Raw genomic sequence first — 21,103 nt, forward strand, 5'->3', positions numbered from 1 at the left:
AACAGTTGCATTAGGTCTGCTACAATATACCAGCAATTACAATAATTTGAGAACAGAACATGAACGCACAATCCACAGTCAACAGCTAGTCTGTCAGCATAGGTCAGCGACTATGCTACGCGGGTCCAACAACGGCAGGGCTTTCTGAAGCATGAAGCACGACAAACATACCAGCACGTGGACGGATACACTGATACACACATGCACTGAGGACCAGACGATATCGCGATAAGCGAAGCGCTAGGGAAGCACATGCAGCGAAAGCGCAGGCAACTGACGTCACAGGTAACGGGTTAGAAAGGGGAGACAGCTACGGGCACAAGAAGCCACAGAGGACGAGACGCAGCGGGTGCAGCGACACCCTACACTGAGGTCTAATAAGGGGCAAAATTGAGTGAGCCAGGAATACCGACAGTTGTGAGATAGAGGCTGTCTAGTGCTGGGCAGTGGGCACGGACAAGGACCTTGTACGACATAGGGGATTCGACACCATTGACTAGCCACAGTACAGGCCGTACGGGGGATCGGACAGGTTGGCGTGGCGCACTATCTTAAAGAATAAAGAAGACCTAATGACCTGGTTTCAATCTACCGTGATAACCTCATGCAGATGCGGGATGGCCGTCCAATCGTGTTTTTTATCACTTCATTACGTATTACGCAGAAGTTTTGGAACTGTTGTCCGTTTTTATCATCAGATAAATTTCAAGCAACGTCAATAAACTACCTATTGGCTATTGTGACTGCATCTAGCAAGCAATGAAAGTGATGTACATTTATGTGATACTGAACAATCAACGCTATTATACCCTCAGCTTTAGTACGGACTCTAAATGAGACCATAAAGAAACAAAATAAGTCGATATATGGTTGGATGAGGATTACAAACTCACTGGAAGAGCTGAAACATAACGAACATATTCAGTGGGATTGATAGAAAACTTTTCAACAGCATCAGTTGCTTTCAGCTTGAAAAACAAACATTAAAGAAGCAAGATGAAATCAAAATGAACGCAATAAATGATCGGTAGATAATTTCTGACGTGTTTAAGAAAAAGATAAGCCTGAAATGAACTAAAACATATAACACGAGTCTGAAATAAACCAAAACATATAACACTTATCTGTGCCTATCTATTTCGTGGCTAGAACAATACACCTAACTCAACACACAACTACTAAACTCTGATGAGCCAAACATAGCGGCGGGCAGGCTTACAATCCCTATGGGCACTACCGACGCACGCTCCGCGCAATACCGGCATTTGTGGCTCGTCTAGGCTGATTTCAACAGTTTTCCGGCGCGGTTGGCGGCCTCTGACACATGTGCCTCGTTGGAGGCGGTCTACGGACATAGAGATAGGGCGCTGTGTCGGAGGGCGGCGGGGTACAGATATATACAGGGGATGAAGGGGACGCACATACACGATAGAGGGAGAGGAGAGGGGAAGGAAAACAAGAAGCAAAGGAGCGATAAAAATATTTCCCCTGAGAATGATGTAATTTACAGGGGGAGATTTGGTTGATATGGAAAGACGACAGCGGAGGATTGAGTGCCAATATGAAGCAGCAAAAGCCAGCTTACAATGATAACAAGGCGTCAGCTAAGACATAAGTGCTTGCTGACCACGCTCAGCCCACGGAAGGTATCATAACTATTATCGCTCAACTATGATAACTGCAGAATGGACGTATTCCAAACCAAACTGCAAATACACGCCTAGTTGTATTTCCGTGTTATGAGCGTTGCCATGGCGAGGGTGTGGCCTGAGCCGAAGGGTGGGGTTGAGGTTAGGTGTGGGGGTGCAGTCCTACCAGCAGACACACACACAGGCAGATCAGCCATGAGAGGACAAAACGGTGCCGGCGGTCGCAGTGGCGGGGTGAAGGGTGCGAGCGGAACAGATTGAGGCGTTCACCGCCGTCGGGCGCACTCACAGGCACACACAGACACACACATAGTGAGGATAGTGGTAGGCATAGACACGGTCATGGAGACATACAGGGGCGGCGGGAGATAGAGCTACAGCTGGCCACCGCCAACGGGAGGGCATGCAGCACGGGCGGCAGCGGCAGGGTATTAGCAGCAGCAGCGGGGGAAAGGGGGCATTATGTACACCGTGGTGGGCCCACGGGGAACAGCTGAGGGCTAATGTCCAGGCACGGGGCAATATAGCACAGAACGTACGCTAAGTACACGCTGAATATACTTCATACAGACCGGACAGGATTCATAGACGCCAGGATAAACCCCACAGACCGAATCAAACAGACAGACTAAACAGAAAAGAACAGATTGTGCCGAACAAACTTCACAGTTCACCACATTTAATATGAGGATAGACAACAACACACATGAACCTAAGTACAAATAAATCCACACATAGCTCACTCATTCAGCAATATCTGCGTAACATTAGACACATCCTAATCCAGCCACCAGCTCCACAGCATACACAAACACATACACACACTCCTCCCTCCCTCCCCTCAACACCGCAAACACACAGAGAGACACATCGTCACAGCGCTTCCCTTCCCCGCTCACCTTGGCGCTTATCCTCTCGACCTGTCGGTTCTGGTTATCGAGCTCCGATCCCATATCCATGGCCATGTTACGCAGGTTGCCCACCATGGTGTTGACCTGTTCCATGTTACCCTCCATCTCGTCCTCACGGGCGTCGTTGGTAATCCTGAGACGACGAGCAGACGGTTAGATGAGAGAAGAAGAGGGATAATGCCACGGCGGTGCGGAGACGGAGATGGTTATAGAGATTGTGATTGAGTTTAGGGTGACAGATCTCAAGTATTGATGGAATAACAACAATCTAGCCCTAGCCCTCAGATAAATAAATACGAACGCTGTATGCACACCACCATGTTCAATTGTATTTCCTCAGAGAATCATGCTCGCAGCATGGCTGACAGTGTTACCCTCAACTACTATCTTCCAAGACTACGGAACTACAAATCCGACCTACCGTCGCCAGCCCCACACTATGAACCCCCTGACAACCCACCTGCCGATGTACCCGCCGCCGGGTCCCATGCCGTTCCTGTCGTCCATGACACGCTGCGGCTGGCTGTTCACCACCTTACCGTCGTCATTGCCCTTCCAGGTGCCGTCGTCCTCCTTGAACTGGCCTCCCTGCGGACGGCAAAACAGGTAGCGGTACTCAGAGAGCTTCATAGATGGCAGCACCAGGAGCAGAGCTACATTTCGCACGGGATCCATATCAAACAGAAGGTATTACGGTGGGTGATATAAGAGGATATTATTTCCAACCAAACTGCATTCGCAAACAACGGAATGTTCGTTCAACACCCGATATCCGTAAAAACAACAAAAGAAGTGCGATGGCAAGAGACGTAAGCTATTGCTTTCAACGTTTGCAAAAACGGAGCAACACCAGCAGAGCTGAAGCCGCTCCGCTCCGGGACACCCTGCAGCTGAGGGGAAGATCTGACCGGACAGCGCACCCACCTTTTTCCAGGGCAGGACGCAGAGGCCGCAGCATTTCTCCATGCCGGTGAGGTTTTTCTCGGCCTCGCGCATGTCGGCGTTGATCTGATCCATACCCTCCTCGATCCTGTCCAGTTGCTCTGTAAGTGGGGGGATGGGAGAGGAGCGGGGAGGGGGAACAGCGTCATACGGGTGGGCATTGAAGGTGCCACAGCACATACAAATGCTAACGCTTATACCGCCAATGAACCGCTAATGTCATCAGGTCAGTTGCTTTCATAATAAACACAATGAAACGTTATAGAATTTGAGGACAGGTTAGCGTGGGATAACAGAAAGCAATCATGGTCACGGCGGTAACTGGCAAAGACAGCGTTATTCGTTAATCAAAATCCGAAAAAAAATGTTGGAAGGAATACGGATGACGTAGACCAGAATAAGACACATGCTAGAAAAAAATAAAGCAGTTAACACTTAACATGTAAGACACCAGCCACCCACGCTAAAACCCCGATTATAAATATGCCTCAATTAGACAAAAGCTGGAGATGAGAGCATTAGAAATAGAACATGGACGCGTTATTCACAATGCTAACAGCGATGCCATGACAAGGTATGGGTACACATGACACACTTCAAAATTGCTTACCGCCTTGTGTTTGCAAATTAACCATCGTCTTTGCTCCTACGTCTTGACTCTAGAAATAAAACAAAACAAAAAATCAAAGAAACATCCTTCAATAAAAACATGCATCGAGCAACAAAATAACACCAATAGCAAAACAAATAAACAGTGCATGACATTATCGCATGCACGTCCTGAAAAACACTATATTGTGAAAATGGCATGCCAGTCCACATCAATATCAACAATGAATGGCCTCCATGAGCAAACAATCATAGATCCGTCACGCAGTATACATATACTCGTATTCCTGGACGGCTTTCAGTGATTGACGGCGCATGAAAACAATGGTGAGGCCCCTGGCCACCGTCGGTGTGTGTATTCTCAGTGTGTGTTTGTTTTGTTTCTATGTAACACCCAACAATAAACCGAAGCAGAGGACGATTTTGAAGATATGCGGGAGACCATTCCATGATCTACTCGTAAGAATAAAAATATCTTCCAGCATCACCATAAAATCGAAGACTAAACACGAAAAAAAAAATGTAGCAAACGTCCCAACTGCAGCGATGTGAATAAAACCACAAACGGAAACCGACCAGTTTTCAGCACCACGCCCCAGCAAAGAACAAAAAAAAAAAACAGATCCGTTCACAATGACCCACATCACCCATCACCAGTCACCCAACACCAATCCCGACACACACCAAATCACAAACAGTGCTGGCCCTCAGCAAAGGTCACCGGTACACAAATATGTCCCCCTCTGCGCGGCCAGCGCCGGCAGACCGCCCCGCCACTCCAGCACCCAGTGTCACTCCGGGTTACTTGATGTCACTCACCACCCTGCTCGTCTAGCAGACACACCACCTTGATGCCGGCGTCGCTGGCCTACAGCAGGGACATTGGCACAGCTCGTAACGGGGCTGAGCGTGCACACAGCAGAACGGCACACGGAGGCGCTGACACGGCACGACAAGAGCACGGAGTACAGCACAGCATACAGAGCACAGATCGGACAAACGAGCACATGTACGGAGCACAAACCAGCACAGCACAACCCTTTCATAGAACTGACCAAAACAGTCTCAGCTATTGGAGCACAGCACAAAAGTTGTGGACCACGGACCAGTCTTATCAGCTCAACAGACACTGAAATTGCCTAGCTATGAATAGCAGAGACCATTGCGAAGGTCTCCGATCTACGCCGAATACAAATAGACTCCCTAGAAGTGTTGTGCCTCCTCGTAAATGTGTGATGTGTGTCGCAGGTTAAACTGTCTGACCTTTAGCGGTCGACGCTTCTTGATGTGGAGACGAGTACACGAAATTCTGGCATTGGTAAGTTCTTCAGAGATGCTTGCATAATGCATAAGACGTCTGGAGGCATCATGCGCCGCATGACTTGTTTATTAACCTCTCCCTAGATGTCACTACATCAAGCGCCTGAAGTGATACTGCGCCGCACGACTGGTGTTTACAATACGTCCGCTAGATGTCCCTAATGTCAGCGCCTGTGAGGATACTGCGCCGCGCCGCCTGCGTTTGCAATGCGTCCGCTAGATGTCTCTAGTATCGGCGCCTGAAACGATGCTGTGCCGCATGACTCGTGTCTACAATGATCTCGCTAGATGTCGCTAGTGTCGGCGCCTGGACGGATGCTGCGCCGCACGGCTCGTATTTCTTTTCGCAAAGGACTGTCGCACACGGCGCGTTGACAGGCCGGCACATCACATTACCAGTTGACCTCATAAATACTTCACCATGGAGTGGCCGGCCGGATCATTCCAACTACCACAGCTCTCTGCTGATCTGGAAATCATACGATGACCGTCCCGAAATTCCCGAATGGACGATCTCCAACTGCCCGCCCGGACGAGTCGTTCCAACCCGTCATCACCATCTGCTGGCCTCTTTCCAGCACTCAGTCCGCGTCAGAGCACCAAGCCGTGGAGGCCCAGTGTCCCCGACGGACACAGAGTGCAGGAGGACAGCTGCTGTGTCCGCAGCAACTGTGTTCGACATATCGTCTCCGCATTTGATAAGGGGGAATATTTGTTTCTGGTCCCTAAAAAGCTGTTTCTAGCACCTAATTGCTGATCAGCCCCAAAATGCTTATTCGACCCTAATATCTGAATCCGGCACCTAATTGCTTCCACACAGCCTAAAGTTGCCAGATCGTCTAGTTGAACTCCGTATTTGCTGTTTGCTGATTCAGCACCAAAACCAAAACATCCAGCACCTATTTTATTCCACGTTTGCCTACCTAATTCGCGTAATCTTCCTGATTTTATGTATTCTAACAACATGAACGTTGCATTCGGTGATGTCAAGTGCCATTTTCGCCAGAGGAGATAATGATTAATGCCATTTCTAGTCAAAAGAGAATCACTAGCCAGCTATGGTGCAGCATAGCAAGACGCTCCTATACCAGCCCGCTATGTAGAGACTAGAGATTATTGCACCCTCAGCCATTTTAACGTGAAAAGTTTGGATCTGTCACTTCCAGCCAGGCTCTCAGGTCATATACTGGAGTAAAGCAAAATGTCAACTTTGAACAGACATGCCACGCAACCGGCCCTCTTTTCAATATTATTAGCTTTCTGCAATCATCGTCTGACTCCATCTCGATCAAACGCAGCATCCGGTTTCTACAGGGGCGTTTGACTGACCGGCCACACAATAACCAAAAACAAAATCAAAGCTTCATGCACACATATGACATAAGTAAGAAACGGATGAAAAAGGCACAACCACGGCACAACTCTGCGCGGCAAACAACGGACAACGCAAGCCACGCAAGATCCCGCGTTTCTTCAGCGGCCTTGAACGGAATGAAAACATTACATTTCTTTTTTGGAGCTATTTGATGACGTCAAAAAATACAATACCCGTTTTAATGGTCAAAATCGAGACAATTACTCACAAAAATGTTGCCGTTTAAGCATTACAAATAAATACTTTTAAATATTTAAATGACATTGTTTTTTCAAACAAATCAATATCATTTGCTTACTTAAACGTCATATACAATGCTGAGATCACTACGGGGCTGTCTTAGAGTGTAGCTGCACTGGCAACCTTTAGGCTAGACTCCAGGGGTCATTATACCAGAACAACATGATTCTACCAGCCAGTAGTTCATTTTTCTACTAGATTGGTGCTACGCTCAGCATTTAGGTGCCAGATTCAGAAAAAAGAGTAAGGCGTACCAATGAATAGGTGCCAGAAACAGCTAATTAAGGTCATTTTCCATGATTGGTGCTGGAATCCACCAAATAGGTGCTGAGGACCAATTTTGGGGCGAGTCAGCTTTTAGGTGCCAGAAATAGCTTTTCTGGGACGCAATTAAATGGCGTCCTTTGATAAGTGACTCAGACTGTTATCCATACACGGGACCGACGCAGACGTAGGGTAAACCGTCAGGGGCGGGGGGATAAGCACTAAGCAGCTCTCCGAAGTCCACAACACTGACCCGAGAGGCTCCAACCCGTCTCACGTCAAAACATTATCCTGTTTGAAGGCGGCCGTCCGGCTTCCTTTGTCACCCGTCTCAGGTGAGTGGGCGAGTGAAGTATCAGTGAGCTGAGCTAGGCGAGATTGGCTGTAAGACGGCCAAGAAAAAGTGCTGTATCGCCACATTGGTACTGCTAGTAATACAGCTTCATGGACTGCCATGCGTTCTGATGAAATCCGTCTCCGACGACGTTCACCGTGGTCCTCCGCTAGACCTCCACTGGTCCTCTATACCTGCGCTGGCCCTCCGTGGTCCTCTCCCCTCATCCGGTCCCCTATCGATCGGACCTGGAGCCCCAGTGACCCCGCCGCCCCACCAGTGACCTCCACTGCGAGCCCCGGCACGGCGTGGGGCGGTCGACTGGCCGACGGACCTACCACATCAGGGACCGGTAGATCCAACACACACACAAACAGTGCCGTTTGATCTGCCCTAAGCCGATGATGTTATGTAGGTGGTGGTCAGCAGCAGTGACAGAAGAACTTCCACTGTCGTGTCTCCAGACCTAGTTCACATGTGACTCGGTGCTCGCCAGGAAAGCCAGGCTGTAAGCGGATGTGATGTGACTTGTAAGCGGTTGTCAAACAACACACAAGCTTGACATACCGAATTGATCCGCAACAGTGCAGCCTTGAGGCAGAGAGCGAACCGCTTTCCTTTTACAATGTTTTGTAAGAAAGGCGATATTTACAACCTTGTTTTAGCCAAACCACCTGCTGTTGAAATACTTTTCAATGGCCTCCTTTATTTCTAACATAAGTCTACCAAAACTTTTGGAGCACAAGTACTAAACCTGCCAACGAATCGCATTTCCTTACTACTGGTTCAATGGATCCAGCAACATCCTTGCCCAGCTGATATTTCAAATGCGGAACCTGCGAAACTTAAGCTGACTCGTTCGGAGGGACCATCAGTACAGGAAAAAGCACCTGGCATCTTTGTAACATGTACGCCGCCGTCTCAGGCGCGGCTGACCACACTCGGACGCGGCCGGCCGGGTCAGAGGAGCCCACCGACCTACAGAGGAGACGCCGCCGCGGCGTATCGAGCAGTGACGTCACCCGGAGCCGACGGCGGCCCACGGACGATAGCCGGCAACAGGGGATGACCGCCGCAGAGGTCAGAACGGCCGGCGGAGTGGAATGGAATGAGAGTGGAAGGGAACAGTGCGCAATGAAGGGAACTCAGAGTAGCAGGTTTCAATGTTAGAAGCAAGTGGGCGGCGCCAGACATGGTCTTCGGGCGGGCGCTAACAGGAATGGGATAGCGTCAGCAGTCGACATTGCCAGAAACTGGGCAGACGCCAACAAAAAACTGCCGACTTTCTCCTTGACTAATGTCGATCTCTTCCACACCAATGACGACGGTAGTTTCAGCGCTGGAGCTAACAGCGCTGTGAGCAGCTTCATCCGTTCAGGCGATGGAGCTAGCGTCGGCGGCCGGCCATTCCATGTGTCCGGACGCTGATGAAAGGGGAAGCTCGCCGGGAAGTGGCGGAAGCCCGCTCCACTAAGCATGAGCCCGCTGTCTGACAGCATCACAGGCAACTGGTGGCCTCCAGACGTCAGTGGTAGCTGGTTGCCTTTGAGTGCTGGGACTGGTAATCACAGTACGGTGCGGGATACGGGATAACGTATGAACCTACTGGAGCTCGGTTTAGCACGATCAGAACTCGGCTAGGCACATATCGACACATGTGATCAGCTCCGGTGAATAGGACTGGCTGTTGGTGCATCTCTGTGATTTCAGTGATGAGCCGTGAACGGTCGGTAGCAGAACGCCAAGCATTCGGTGATAACCATTCGGTCTGCCCAGCAACGCTGACCACCGCCCAGCAGCAGTCTGCCGGCAGCTCACGCCGGCCGGCGAGCAGTGACGGCAGTCGGCACCGACCTAACCGTCGGCCGCCGCCCCCTCGCGACGTGTGTTGTTTTATGACCGGGGGCGCTGCAGCTGCTGTAGCGTTACTGTTTCGTGGCGCCATCGACGCGCGTCCGGCGGCGTGCCGGCCGTTCCCTGGGCGCCACCACAGCTACCAGTGAGTTAGGGCGACCATTGCAGGCCACCGAGGGCCAATGCAGGCCACAGCGGACTACTGCATGCCACGGCGGGCCCCAGCGGACCACTGTAGGTACGGAGGGCCACAGCGGACCACTGTAGGTACGGAGGGCCACAGCGGACCACTGTAGGTACGGAGGGCACAGCGGACCACTGTAGGTACGGAGGGCACAGCGGACCACTTCTGGTCACAGGAGACCACTGCAAGTCACAACAGATCCCAGCGGACCACTTGAGGTCAAGACGGGTCACTGCAGGTCACAGCCAGTTGAGCCGGATGGTCACTGCAGGCCAGATTCAGTCGGTCTCGACGAACTACTACAGGTCAGAAAGGTCATTGTGCGTTGAAGGCAGATCCATACCTACCACGGCGGCACACTATCTACCACGGCAGGGTCACCTCCACCTCAAGGTGCGCCAAGTGGCTGCAGACGACGATCGTTTAGTCCCAGCAGCATCACACATCCGGTATCGATCCCGATGTGTGTGCCCCGTGACCTGCAGACGGCGTGTGTCCGGTACACGGCCCCCGTGACCAGCTGCTCCACCGGACCGGCGCCCGGGGGACGGGGACGGCTGACGTGCATTGGTGCAGTACAGACACCGTACTGCGCAGTCCTGCTGTAAATGTGCCGCCAGCGCCACCACAGTCATTACTACCGCCGCCGCCACCGCCACTAATGAGCAATCCAACTGCCAGCCAGCGCGACACAGCGCTGAAAACTAACCTCCGGCTCCGTGTAAAAGTCGCCACTGAACTACTACCTCAGCACCCACCATCAGGCACAAATCATCGCCTAAAACTCAGCCATTTCAGGGCAGTTCGGCTCAATCGCCGGCCCACCAGTCAAAGTGTTGTCATAGGCCGGTCGGCCAGCGGTGGCTGTTTGAGTCCCAACTCTGACACCGGCGTCGGTACAATGACGCGGCGCGGGTCGGACAATCGGCGAACCGTTCGACCTGAGGCAATCACACTCCGGTTGGCGCCGATCGGCCGGGGCGGCGCGGCGGTCTGGTCCGACAGGCTCCGATTTCAGCCCGAGACACGGCGGGGGAGAAGTTCGTCGGGGCCGACGGTATGAATTGAGTTTAGTCAGCTCAGCACGACGATAGGCGGCTTCGTTTATGTTGAGTTCTGGACACGGTTCACCCGTGTGACTAATGTAGTGCTGAATATAGAGCTGAATGTTACACTTTCGGCACTATATTAACTTTCTGAGAAAGGGGAGCTTCCGTGATATCATGAATGATCGTAGTCGTAAGTGGCTAGCCGAAAGATAAATTCACGATCAAAGACAGCTGGTGAAAATAAAGAGATCATGAAACGGCAAGATTGATATGCAATTAAAACGCACGATCACAATTACAAAATGAAGACAGTTGCCTCCTAATGCAGCATCCTTGTCAAAACAGCGACCTTGAAGCACAGAACCGGAATCGCTCGACTCAAAAGATTAGCATACACGTTAATGCATCAGCCGAGGCCGTAAAAGCACTTATGAAGAGCATCGCCTCGGCATCAGCTGCTTTCATACATTCATATGCAGCCAGTGCTCGGGTGCACGTCACACAAAAGTACAACACAGTGAAGTTGAGCACAATAAACAAAAACTGCAGTAGAGTGCTGGTACAACTACGTAAGCAACAACTACCGAGCGTTGACATGATAAACAAACAGTTGCGAACATCACAGGCAGTGCACATGCGCAGTAACATCACGTGACACCCTCTGTATGGAGAGGGTAGGGTGGGGGAGGGGGCTGAGTCGCCCCGTCGAACCCACCTCCCTGGTCGTCCAAAGCGACCAGCGTGCGGATGCCGGCCTCCTTGCTCTACACGCAGCGTTAGGAAAGGCGGGCCGGGTCAGATTGTCACGTGATCGGGGTCAAGGCGGGTCAAACGGCAGGGGCGGAATTAGCTCAGACGACAGAGGCTTATTAGAGGTTGTCGAGAGTATGGGGAAGAATCGTCACACGACAGGCGATATCACTATTTAGTGATTCGTTGGTTTAAACCAACGAACACATTTGGGCACTGACACTACAACACAAGGCACACACAGTGTACGCAATCACGAGGTTGCGTAACCACAGAACTGGGTCCCCTTTGTGCAGTCTGCTATTATTCCACCCCGGCCTTCCCTTATTCGAAGCGTCAGAAGAAATAAGAAGCCTTTTCTCGTTGAATGTCCGAGCCAGGCAGCTAAAAATTTGGTCATGAGCTCCATATCAGCTCATGCGTCCTAGCAGTCTTGACGTTGCTCTCTGCTTTTATCCGCCGTCTCTATCACCCAGCCAACTCCCAATTCTAACCCTATCCACCCAAACACTAACCCTTACTGCCCGCCCACTGCCCTCACGGCCAAGCGTCTCCCTCAAAGCCCACCCACCACCATTGCTCACCTCTCCTCCCGACAACATCTGTCAAATGATCAACCACCGCGCATATATCTAATCAACTGCCTTGCCACCACTCTCCCCCTGTCATCCTCCCGCTCTCCCCGCTCTGTCCAGGGAATCATCCATCTACTATCATCAGCGTGGCGCCTGCGGCCGCACCATCCGACAGGAGGGGGCGGAGGAGGCGTTTTCCTGCCGCCATCCATTGTGGCACCGTCCTATCGACCTACATCTGCCCTCCCCATAGACCCGACCTCGCGGCTACAGCAGAGCAGGCGCGTCGGTCGGACCCACGCTGGTTATCCTCGCAACAGCCCGGACCGGCACCGTGACATTGACCTGACCCGGTCACCCTGAATCTCAGCCGACAATACCGGCATCGCCGCCACTTCAGCCCGATTTGGAATTCGAGTACGGATGGCCCCAGCTGCGGACAGAATCACCGCTCGATACGCCCGGCTGGAAATGACTGCCGCGGCGCGTCCCAGACGAACCAGCATCGCTCGTAAGCCGGGGATCGTGTTCCGAATGGCACTCTGCTCGATCCCCTGAAAAATCACACCACATTCAAGGGCGGCCGCGTCTTCTGCATTCAGCTCACACCGGATTCGAAGTTGGCTCGAACTGGGTCATACTCATGTGGACCCCAGACTGGGTCATGGAACGGATCCCGAACAAGGTTGTGGAACGGATCCCGAACATCAATGGCTGGGCTGAAATTTGGATCCCGAGGTATTCAAGTCATTTTGAGCCCCGAACCAAGTATTAATACTAGTAAAGTCCAAACTGGGTCACAATGTAAATTACAAAGTCACGATATACACCCTGAACTAGGTCATGAGTCCAAATTAGGTCACAAGGATCCCGAACTATGTAAGTACATAATTATATGGATCCCGCGCTAGAGTACGACATGGATCAATAGCAAGTCGTGACGCCTACTATGCATTTCAGACCCCATGAGACCCTGTTTTTCGGCGATAATTTCTCCAATTTTTGTCCAATCAGCTTGAAATTTTGGCATACGGCATTTCAGCTCAAGCGCCAATTTTTGTCAATATGGTCTCTTAACAAAATATCAAAATTTAGAGCACTTGTCATTGGCTCGTAATGTTAATCAGTTTTTGCACCCGGATAGAGGCTCGCTCGCTGCCGCACCGGATTGGATAGGAGCGCTGGCCAATCACGTTACGCCGGGCCCAGCTTAACTCCGCCCACTGGCCGTGGCCGCGATGGGCAGTCGGCGTCAGCACCGCGGAGAGGTCGCATCAGGACCGCATACTGGAGACAATGGAGCTGGCAAAGTTGTTACGGGACGAAAGCCCAAAAATTATCCGTTCGAGGGCAGTGGTGTCCTCTTCTCCATATTTTGGTATTTTAACGTCGAACCAGCTCATAATATTCATAATGATCAGAGGCCAGTTTTACTAACAGAACAATAGCCGCCTGCCGTTTTTCTTTGCGGAGACTGCTTCAGATACGGAGCGTAAAAAGCAAAGCCCTATCTGATTACGTGCCCATCGCGTTTACGCTCCGTATGTGAAGCGGTCCTTAGGTGAAAATTTCCGGCAGGCGGCCATTTTTCTGTTGGTAAAACTGGCCTCAGAATCAGAGTAGGATCAATTATATTATAGGACCGAACCGGCCGTAAGAGAAAAGATAGATGAACTCTTGGACTCTGGGCACTTATTTACGCCGGAGTTGCACCTATCTGATCGTCAGGCTGGGTCAGGTCACTATACCCGATTACCTGTGAGATAGTGGTGCCAATTTCATGAAATTTCAATTCCAATTCCGATCCAATTCCAAGAAATTGCCAAGTAAATTTCCAATTTTGTCCAAAGCGGGGGCTATTCCAATTTTTAACGATTTTTGCATTTTTTGCGTAAATTTTAAAAGTGTTTAAAAGCGTTTTAAAGGCCTCCGTTTTAAAATTTTAAATTTTAAATGCCTTGTGTTCCGATTAATTTCCAAAAAATGTTAAGAATTCCGTCCAAATTCCAAATTGGAATTGGACAAAAATTGGAATTCCAAGAAAAGAAATTCCGATTGGCACCAATACTGTGAGATCATGCGTAAGCCTCCACATGACCCAAAAATATTGATATATTTGGCAGCTTCAATAAATGTTTCTGAGGAAGGCGCAGAAAGCAACAAAGTAGAATGAAGACTAATGTCGCGGGCGCGGCCGATTGCCTGGGGCATCACTCCAGCGAGACGACCGTATTCGTGATTCGTAAAGCGGTGCGGGGCGCCGGGTGGAACAGAAGCGTGATGTGTCGTGTGGTCGAATTGTCCTTTATCGCTGTATGTGTTATATTGTTATTTGTTAAGACGTGCACAAAAAGAAATAGGAATGTGGCAGGCGGACGTTGAGCACTATACGGGAACGGTCAGCACTATACGGGAAAGGTTTCGCAGGAAGAGCTGTCAGGCCTACAGAGCTCTAGAAACATAAAAATGTTCCGACATAAAAGGTGTAGAATTAAGAAACACATTTTTTTTTTGTAATTTGGACGTAGTCTGACCTGATACATAATTTTACGCAACCACTTGAAATCAACAGCATCTTTTATGTGCGTTTTTCACAAGCCCCGAAGCTTGTGTGGAATTTATATTTTTGTGACTGAACAGGAAGTACGTACATTTGTGATAAATACAAAGTCAAGGGCTTCAGCTAGTGCGTTACTTATGCGCGCTTTTTTTTTGCTCATTCGATGAAGTTACGGCTGCAACAACTGCACGGCAGCTACGCTCCATGCGAGCCGCCCCGGTGCAGCAGCCACCGCCGCCCGCTCCACGAAGCCGACTGACCGGCCAAGGTCACCGCCCCGTCCGCCGGGAGGGCGGAGCTTAATGGTCACGTGTTTGTGACGTCATGCGCACGCACGGATAGCCTCTACTCCACTGACGGATTTACGGAGCCGATTTTAACATTGCGAGGCAACGACAAGTACCCTTAAATTTAATATTTTGTTAAGAGACCATATTGACAAAAATTGGCGCTTGAGCTGAAATGACCTTTGTGAAAATTTGAAGCAAATTGGACAAATATTAAATAAATTATCGCCAAAAAACAGGGTCTCATGGGGTCTGAAATGCATAGTAATTAACCATGCGGTAACCACAACCAACCCCAGCCAAGCGACGACCCGCGCCCACTCCACGTCCACAGTTTACGAGCGTCCAGTCCAACCATTGACCAAAAACACCGGCCGACCCGCCACGCGGCCCGTCCGGGACCGGTGCAGCTCCCCTGCCCCCTCCCCGTCCGCCCGGGGAGGCCGGGAGTCGATAGCGGCGTCGACGCTGGCCGGGAGGGCGGCCAATTCGGCGCAGAGAGCGCGCCAGCCGCCAGTGGCTCGTCCAGCCAGCGCGGATCGATGTTGACACGGCGCTGCAATGCCGCGACGGTCCGCCAGAGACGGAGTCAGAATTAGAGAGTGGGCCAGAGTTGGGATCTGAGCCCCCTGTGGAGTGCTCCCCACCGCACTAGCTGAAGCAGAGTGCAGAGTGGCTGAGGCGATTGCGGGGGAGAAATATCTTAACTCCGCCGCCGGTCAGCGGCCGCCGTCTGACAGCCAGCTGCGTCTCGGCCGCAGAAAACAGCGGAGAAAACGTCCGAGACTCTGCCGAACGGCGCACTGGGCCGTCCAATCGGCCGCCAACAAATGGCATGCATCCCTCAGACGGCCCGAGTAATACAGCCCGACCCGGAACGGCGCTCTGACGGAGACTCTTTCCGTTCAGGGATAGATGCACGGGCACGTTCGGATAGGATGTTCAATCAGCGAGTTATGCTGCCGGGGATATTTGTGGGGCTGATATAAAAGGGAATTGCGCCAAATCAGCATCAGCCAGATCGGCCAAAACACTGAGGGAATATTCTATTGACCGATTCGCCGGGCGGAGTCAGCATCCAGACACAGCGCTGTGGCCCCTCGAGGCCACCTATCAAACCCTGCCCAGCTGGCCGTCCGGCCGGCGGCGCCGGCGGTGGAGAGCCCCGGAGAGGCCGTTCTGCCTTGTCAGAGGCGGCCACTGCCACCGCCCACCCTCCGGGCGGGGGCGGGGCGGGGCGGGGGCCGCGTCAGCCGGCAGATGCCCGGTCGATCCGCCCGCCGCCGTCCGGTCGCCCGGCGGGGTTTCGTCAGCAAGCTGTCGTCTCGCTGTCTGAGAGTCGAGAGCCGTGTCTCTGAGGAGACGGTTCCCGAAACTAGCTAAATCTGAAGTGGGAAAGACAGAATCCATAACAACGATCCATACCGGGAACCACGTCGAGTGAGGGATACCACCAAAACTGGGAATCACGTAACAAGAAGAGAAAGCGAGTATTTTTGGACTACATCAGCCGGGTCGTCTTCCCAAGTAACCAGGCCAACAAAATAATCCGCATCTGGTCCCCCATAGCTCTTGATCTGTTCTTCTCTGTGGGTTCACACATGACGCACGTGAAAGATAATGACACGAGTCATGTTAACAATCAAAACTTCTATTATACGCGGTCTTGACTCAATTTCGACTGTACATAACCCAGCCATGCCTATAAGCCTCGCTCCCATCTGGGCCACGGCGCACCATCCCAAAACCGGGACCATCCGTTAGATCCATAATGCATTCCATCCCAGCATCCCAACACATGTAATCCCACTGTCCAAACCACCTTGCCCGGTCTGCTAATCTTTCCATCCCCCCTCCTCCCCCAGCAACCGCCCTGACATGCCAGACCCATTCGTCGCACAATCACTATCGTCCGGCGCCACCCCGCGACCTAATGCTACCGCCACTGCCCCAGGCGCTGCCGCTACCGTCCTAGCCCCAGGCGCTGTCGCCACCAACCCAGCAACTGGTGACCACTCTCGGTACGCGTCGGTGGCCGGTGGGAGTGACACGGGACCATTGGCGTCACACACGCGTCAGTGAGGGGGGGGGAGGTGCAACAAGGGGTATACACGCTCACGGTAGGGAGGGTGGCTTACCTCCTCGCATAGTGCCAGCATGCGCCGAGTGCTCTCCAGCGACTGGAAAACAGAGGGGCAGAGAGGTCAGATGGGTCTGTGAAACAGTGACGGACACGAGAGCAATCAGAGGTAAAAAGATCGGTGATGTTTCAGATCAGTCTAATTGGGTCTCGTCCCGGGCTCAGGTCCATATAAACCGGAGAAAAAAAAACTATAAAATTGATATCCATTGTTGAGCGAAGTATCGATATCTATGAAGTATGAACAGAAGAAGGATATCAACAACGGACAGCTAATTACCAAGCGACACATTTCAAAACCTATCTTTTCGCTACCTACTGCTCATCATTTCTATACTCGTATATCCGTTTTGTCTGTTTGGTGGGTATTTGGGGCGGGCTGACTGCTGGCTGCTTGAGACCATTCAGCCTAATTCCACCTGTCCACCGTTATCAGCGTTGGCTATTTACTGTATCACGGCACCCGCACAGGATCACGGGATCGCGCTATCACGGAATAGCGGAATCATGGTATCCCGGGATCACGGCATGACATAACTTTAACGTCCCGGACCTGCCAGCCGCGCCACCGATCGAAACCATCCCAACTCGGCGGCCATTCAGCCAGATAAGGTCCCCGAGCGCACCAGTCTAACTCTGACGTCACATCCGGCCAGACACCGCCGAGTGACGTCACCCGGCCGGGTCGGCGCTATGACGTCATACATCCGGTGCCGTGAGACGCGGTCGGATGTCGGGAGAGGTCACAGACTCGGTGACATTTCCATCCGACAGTATCATAGGAACTCGTGCGGTGCCGTGAGTCCCTTCCGTTGTGTTCTGTTTCCGACTGCACGGATGTTCTGTTTCGTGTCGTTCTACATATGTTGTCTCGTGTCCTTCCGTTCCGTTCCATCGGGGAGCAGCGTCTGGCGCCCCGACCCAGCCGGCCACCCGTTCCATTTCGCTCCATTCCAAGTCGTTCCGTTCCGTTCTGTCGGCGTCTGACCGCCCGGATCCGGTTAGTTCCGTTTCGTGTCGTTCCGTTCCGTTCCCCTGTAGGCGTCCGACCGCCCTGTCCCGCTTCGTTCCGCTCCCCTGTAGGCGTCTGACCGCCCTGTCCCAGTTCATTCCGTTCCCCTGTAGGCGTCTGACCCCCTGTCCCAATGTGTTCCGTTCCCCTATAGGCGTCTGACCGCCCTGTCCCAGTTCGTTCGGTCTCCGCCCGAGACCCACTCCTCACAGTGCGATCAATACCGGGTGGGAGCCCGCCCAGACCACCCGCCCGCCCGCTCGCCGCGCTCCACACATGGTAAACGGGCTCAGAGCAGCCGTTCCACTTCCCAGAAACGGCTCCAAATTAACAGAACAGGATACGAGCTGGAGACTTGTTAGTAACCCACCAAGCCGGCGATGTATGCATGGGGATTATGGGATGATGCAAACCTTTGAGTAACAATAGGTCTACTAAGCACACAAGCTGCGCAGTTTGGGTTTAGCTGATAAGTGGAAAGTTACAATGAAGACAGCACATGAGAAACTGAAGCTGGCGATCGGTTGCGATGTATATGATTGATGTTACTCTTTCTTGCAGTATGAGAAAGACTAACCAAATTTTATACTGAACTAACATGCTAAATAATGATATATCTTACCTATTAGCATACAAACTAAACATACCTATACAAGGATACCGATTCCGCTCGGCTCTCGACGCAATGCGAGCAGCTATCAGAGTACCCCAGCAATCAATCACGGCCGTTGCATTGCTAAGACCGAGTAGAAGGCAGTCATTCGCGGCAGCAGATGAAAGTGCGAAGCGCCGCGAGAGACCATTGGAGCGGGCAATATCAGCCGCCAATGACGCGTTGATCCGTACTGCCGCCGCCACTGGCGTCAACTCATCAGCAACCTAGATCAATATGACGCCCAACTACCGACCAGGAATGACGCAGGATGACGGTCTCAGCCGCCGGCTTTGTTCTTATGGAGCTACGATAGCAAAAAGCAATGACGCAAAGACTCCAAACTTAGCGTGATGAGCTGTGTGCGCATATCTCTCGTTCGAAGAACTCTGATTGAGCAGCGAAGCCCAAAGATAACGAAAAACCAAGCCACGTTGGAATAACCTAATGCGAATGTCAGTTGTATTGAGACGCACCGGGCGATTTACCGAGAACGAGCTTGACGAGAACTTACAACGATAGCGTGGGTGCCGCGGGTTAGATATCAAAGGTCAGAATGCAATAATAATAGACGTCAACGCCGACACACACTAAAGCACATGAGGCTCTCGGTAACCCGTCGCGTCAATTCACGACAGCAAATAGGGATCGGGTGTCTTACGTAAAACATGATGCATTGCACATGAGGCTATGAAATATGCTAGACCGTGATTTCTGACGACAGCCGTGATGAGCCGTCCGATCTAAAAGCCATCATTGATCGGCATAAAGGTCATTTGTGGCTCCAGGCTTATCGGGTGCCGTAAATAGATTTCATCAGCAATGGCTGAATATAAGCTTCAGTGAACTGTCATTAGATGCGGAATGCTTTGCACGCAGTTTGCTCGCAGAATGGCATTATACATTGGCATTGCCAGGAATCAGTTTATTAGCTCGGATATAAATTTTCCAGCACCGATATCATCAGCATACCACCAAATGTCATAAATAGCAGTACAACACTAAAAAATCGTCCATTCTAAGAAAGCTCAAGTGCCGTTTCCATAACATCGCCCGTTTCGTTCCAGCCCGTATGAACTCAGCAGCAGCAGAGCAGTTCGGAGATTATCGGCACTGCAGTCTATCGACCACATTGTCCCACGGATGTCGGCTGCAACCGCCATACGAACAGAAAAAAGATCAATCAGAGCTTCCGAACAAGACTGGACGAGCCAAAGAAGAGACCACTAAGTAAAGGGAACAAATGATATGAGAGCGCGCAAATGTAGGTACAAATAATGTATTCAAGTGACAAAAGTAGCCATATGCTACAATAAGTCAGACTATATTTATCAACCGACTAGCGCGCACCGCTTAGGTCCACGGCTACGGACGGTTCACATTGTGCATGCTGCCATGGCGGTGAGCAGCCGACAGTTACGGAACACAGGTGTTTGTGGCCGGCTTACAGACAGAGCGGGCACCAATAACGGAACGCGCCGGGAGAAATGGCAGGCACCCGGTTTTCCTGTCCAGCGAACGAGTTTTCCTGCTAATCCGCGTACTCTGTCCAGTGTCTAACAGACATAATCGCCCAACGCGTGACTCAAGTGTAGGAAACGCCAGCGTTCTTATGTAGCCTCTCATATCTCAGCGAAACGCTCGCAGCGTAGGTATGTCAAATAAAATGGCCTGAAGATACGATTTCCTAGATGCTTTGGAGAACACGTCGGATGGTTTGATCTTCAAATACCCGATGGATCCAATTCCCAAATGGCGTCACTGACATTTTGATGACCTTCAAGTTTCTCAATGGTTGATGGTCCACGCCGACGACATTTCCAGTGAGCTGTCAGGATATATGCGGTCGCCAGTAAGTCACCCTATTCTGTACACTGTTCGGTCGTGTTTCCTAGATATTTCCTAGATGTGTCTTCGTGTCCATCTACACGGTTTCTTTTCCCCTCCATCGGTTCATTCGTCCGTCCCGGTCCGTCTATCTCTTGCGATAAGGGTACGGGGGAGAGCCACAGGCTCCGTTCTCACAGTTCCGGCTAGCTCAGTTGGCTCTCAATTCTCAGTGCTTCAGTTCGATCAGGTAGCATTCTGTTAGCTCAGTCAGCAGCTGTCGATCAATATCATACATCTCCACCCGAAGTTTCATCCGATCTACTCGTGACCGAGCTTAAACCATTTTGTAGCAATTTCACTACAACTCGCGTTACATCTCTTCATTCTCTTCAAAAGGTCGGCATTCATAAAGCAGCATTCCACCTAAAAACGATCCATCACCTTCACAGACCCTGACCCCCGCTATTCCCACAGAGACCCCGGTCGTCCATTTGGGCCAGTTGACGGCGCGCGGCCGGCCGCAGAGCCGTGCCAATATTCGGCCGGCCCCGCCCTGCGGCCAGTGC

At 51.5% G+C, this 21,103-nt stretch overlaps 1 protein-coding gene across 4 annotated transcripts in view; it reads right to left on the minus strand.

The window, feature by feature from the left end:
- Positions 1-21,103, minus strand: part of LOC122381389 (synaptosomal-associated protein 25-like) — a 36,138-nt gene that overhangs the window by 1,506 nt on the left and 13,529 nt on the right. For 2 of the 4 annotated variants that reach the window (XR_006256522.1, XM_043365472.1), the window contains exons 3-8: positions 17,042-17,083; positions 4,113-4,161; positions 3,485-3,603; positions 3,021-3,148; positions 2,549-2,693; positions 1,260-1,345 (exon numbers count right to left, since the gene is read on the minus strand). Coding sequence is in view for 3 of the 4 variants with exons in the window: in XM_043365472.1 (XP_043221407.1) it covers positions 1,277-1,345; positions 2,549-2,693; positions 3,021-3,148; positions 3,485-3,603; positions 4,113-4,161; positions 17,042-17,083 (552 nt within the window). In the remaining variant the exon portion in view is untranslated. The remainder of the gene's footprint in view (positions 1-1,259; positions 1,346-2,548; positions 2,694-3,020; positions 3,149-3,484; positions 3,604-4,112; positions 4,162-17,041; positions 17,084-21,103) is intronic. The other 2 variants (XM_043365470.1, XM_043365471.1) reach the window with 1 other exon arrangement.

Source organism: Amphibalanus amphitrite, unplaced genomic scaffold, assembly GCF_019059575.1.
Source record: "Amphibalanus amphitrite isolate SeventyFive unplaced genomic scaffold, NRLGWU_Aamphi_draft 000119F_arrow, whole genome shotgun sequence".
Taxonomy (NCBI): Eukaryota; Metazoa; Arthropoda; class Thecostraca; order Balanomorpha; family Balanidae; genus Amphibalanus; species Amphibalanus amphitrite.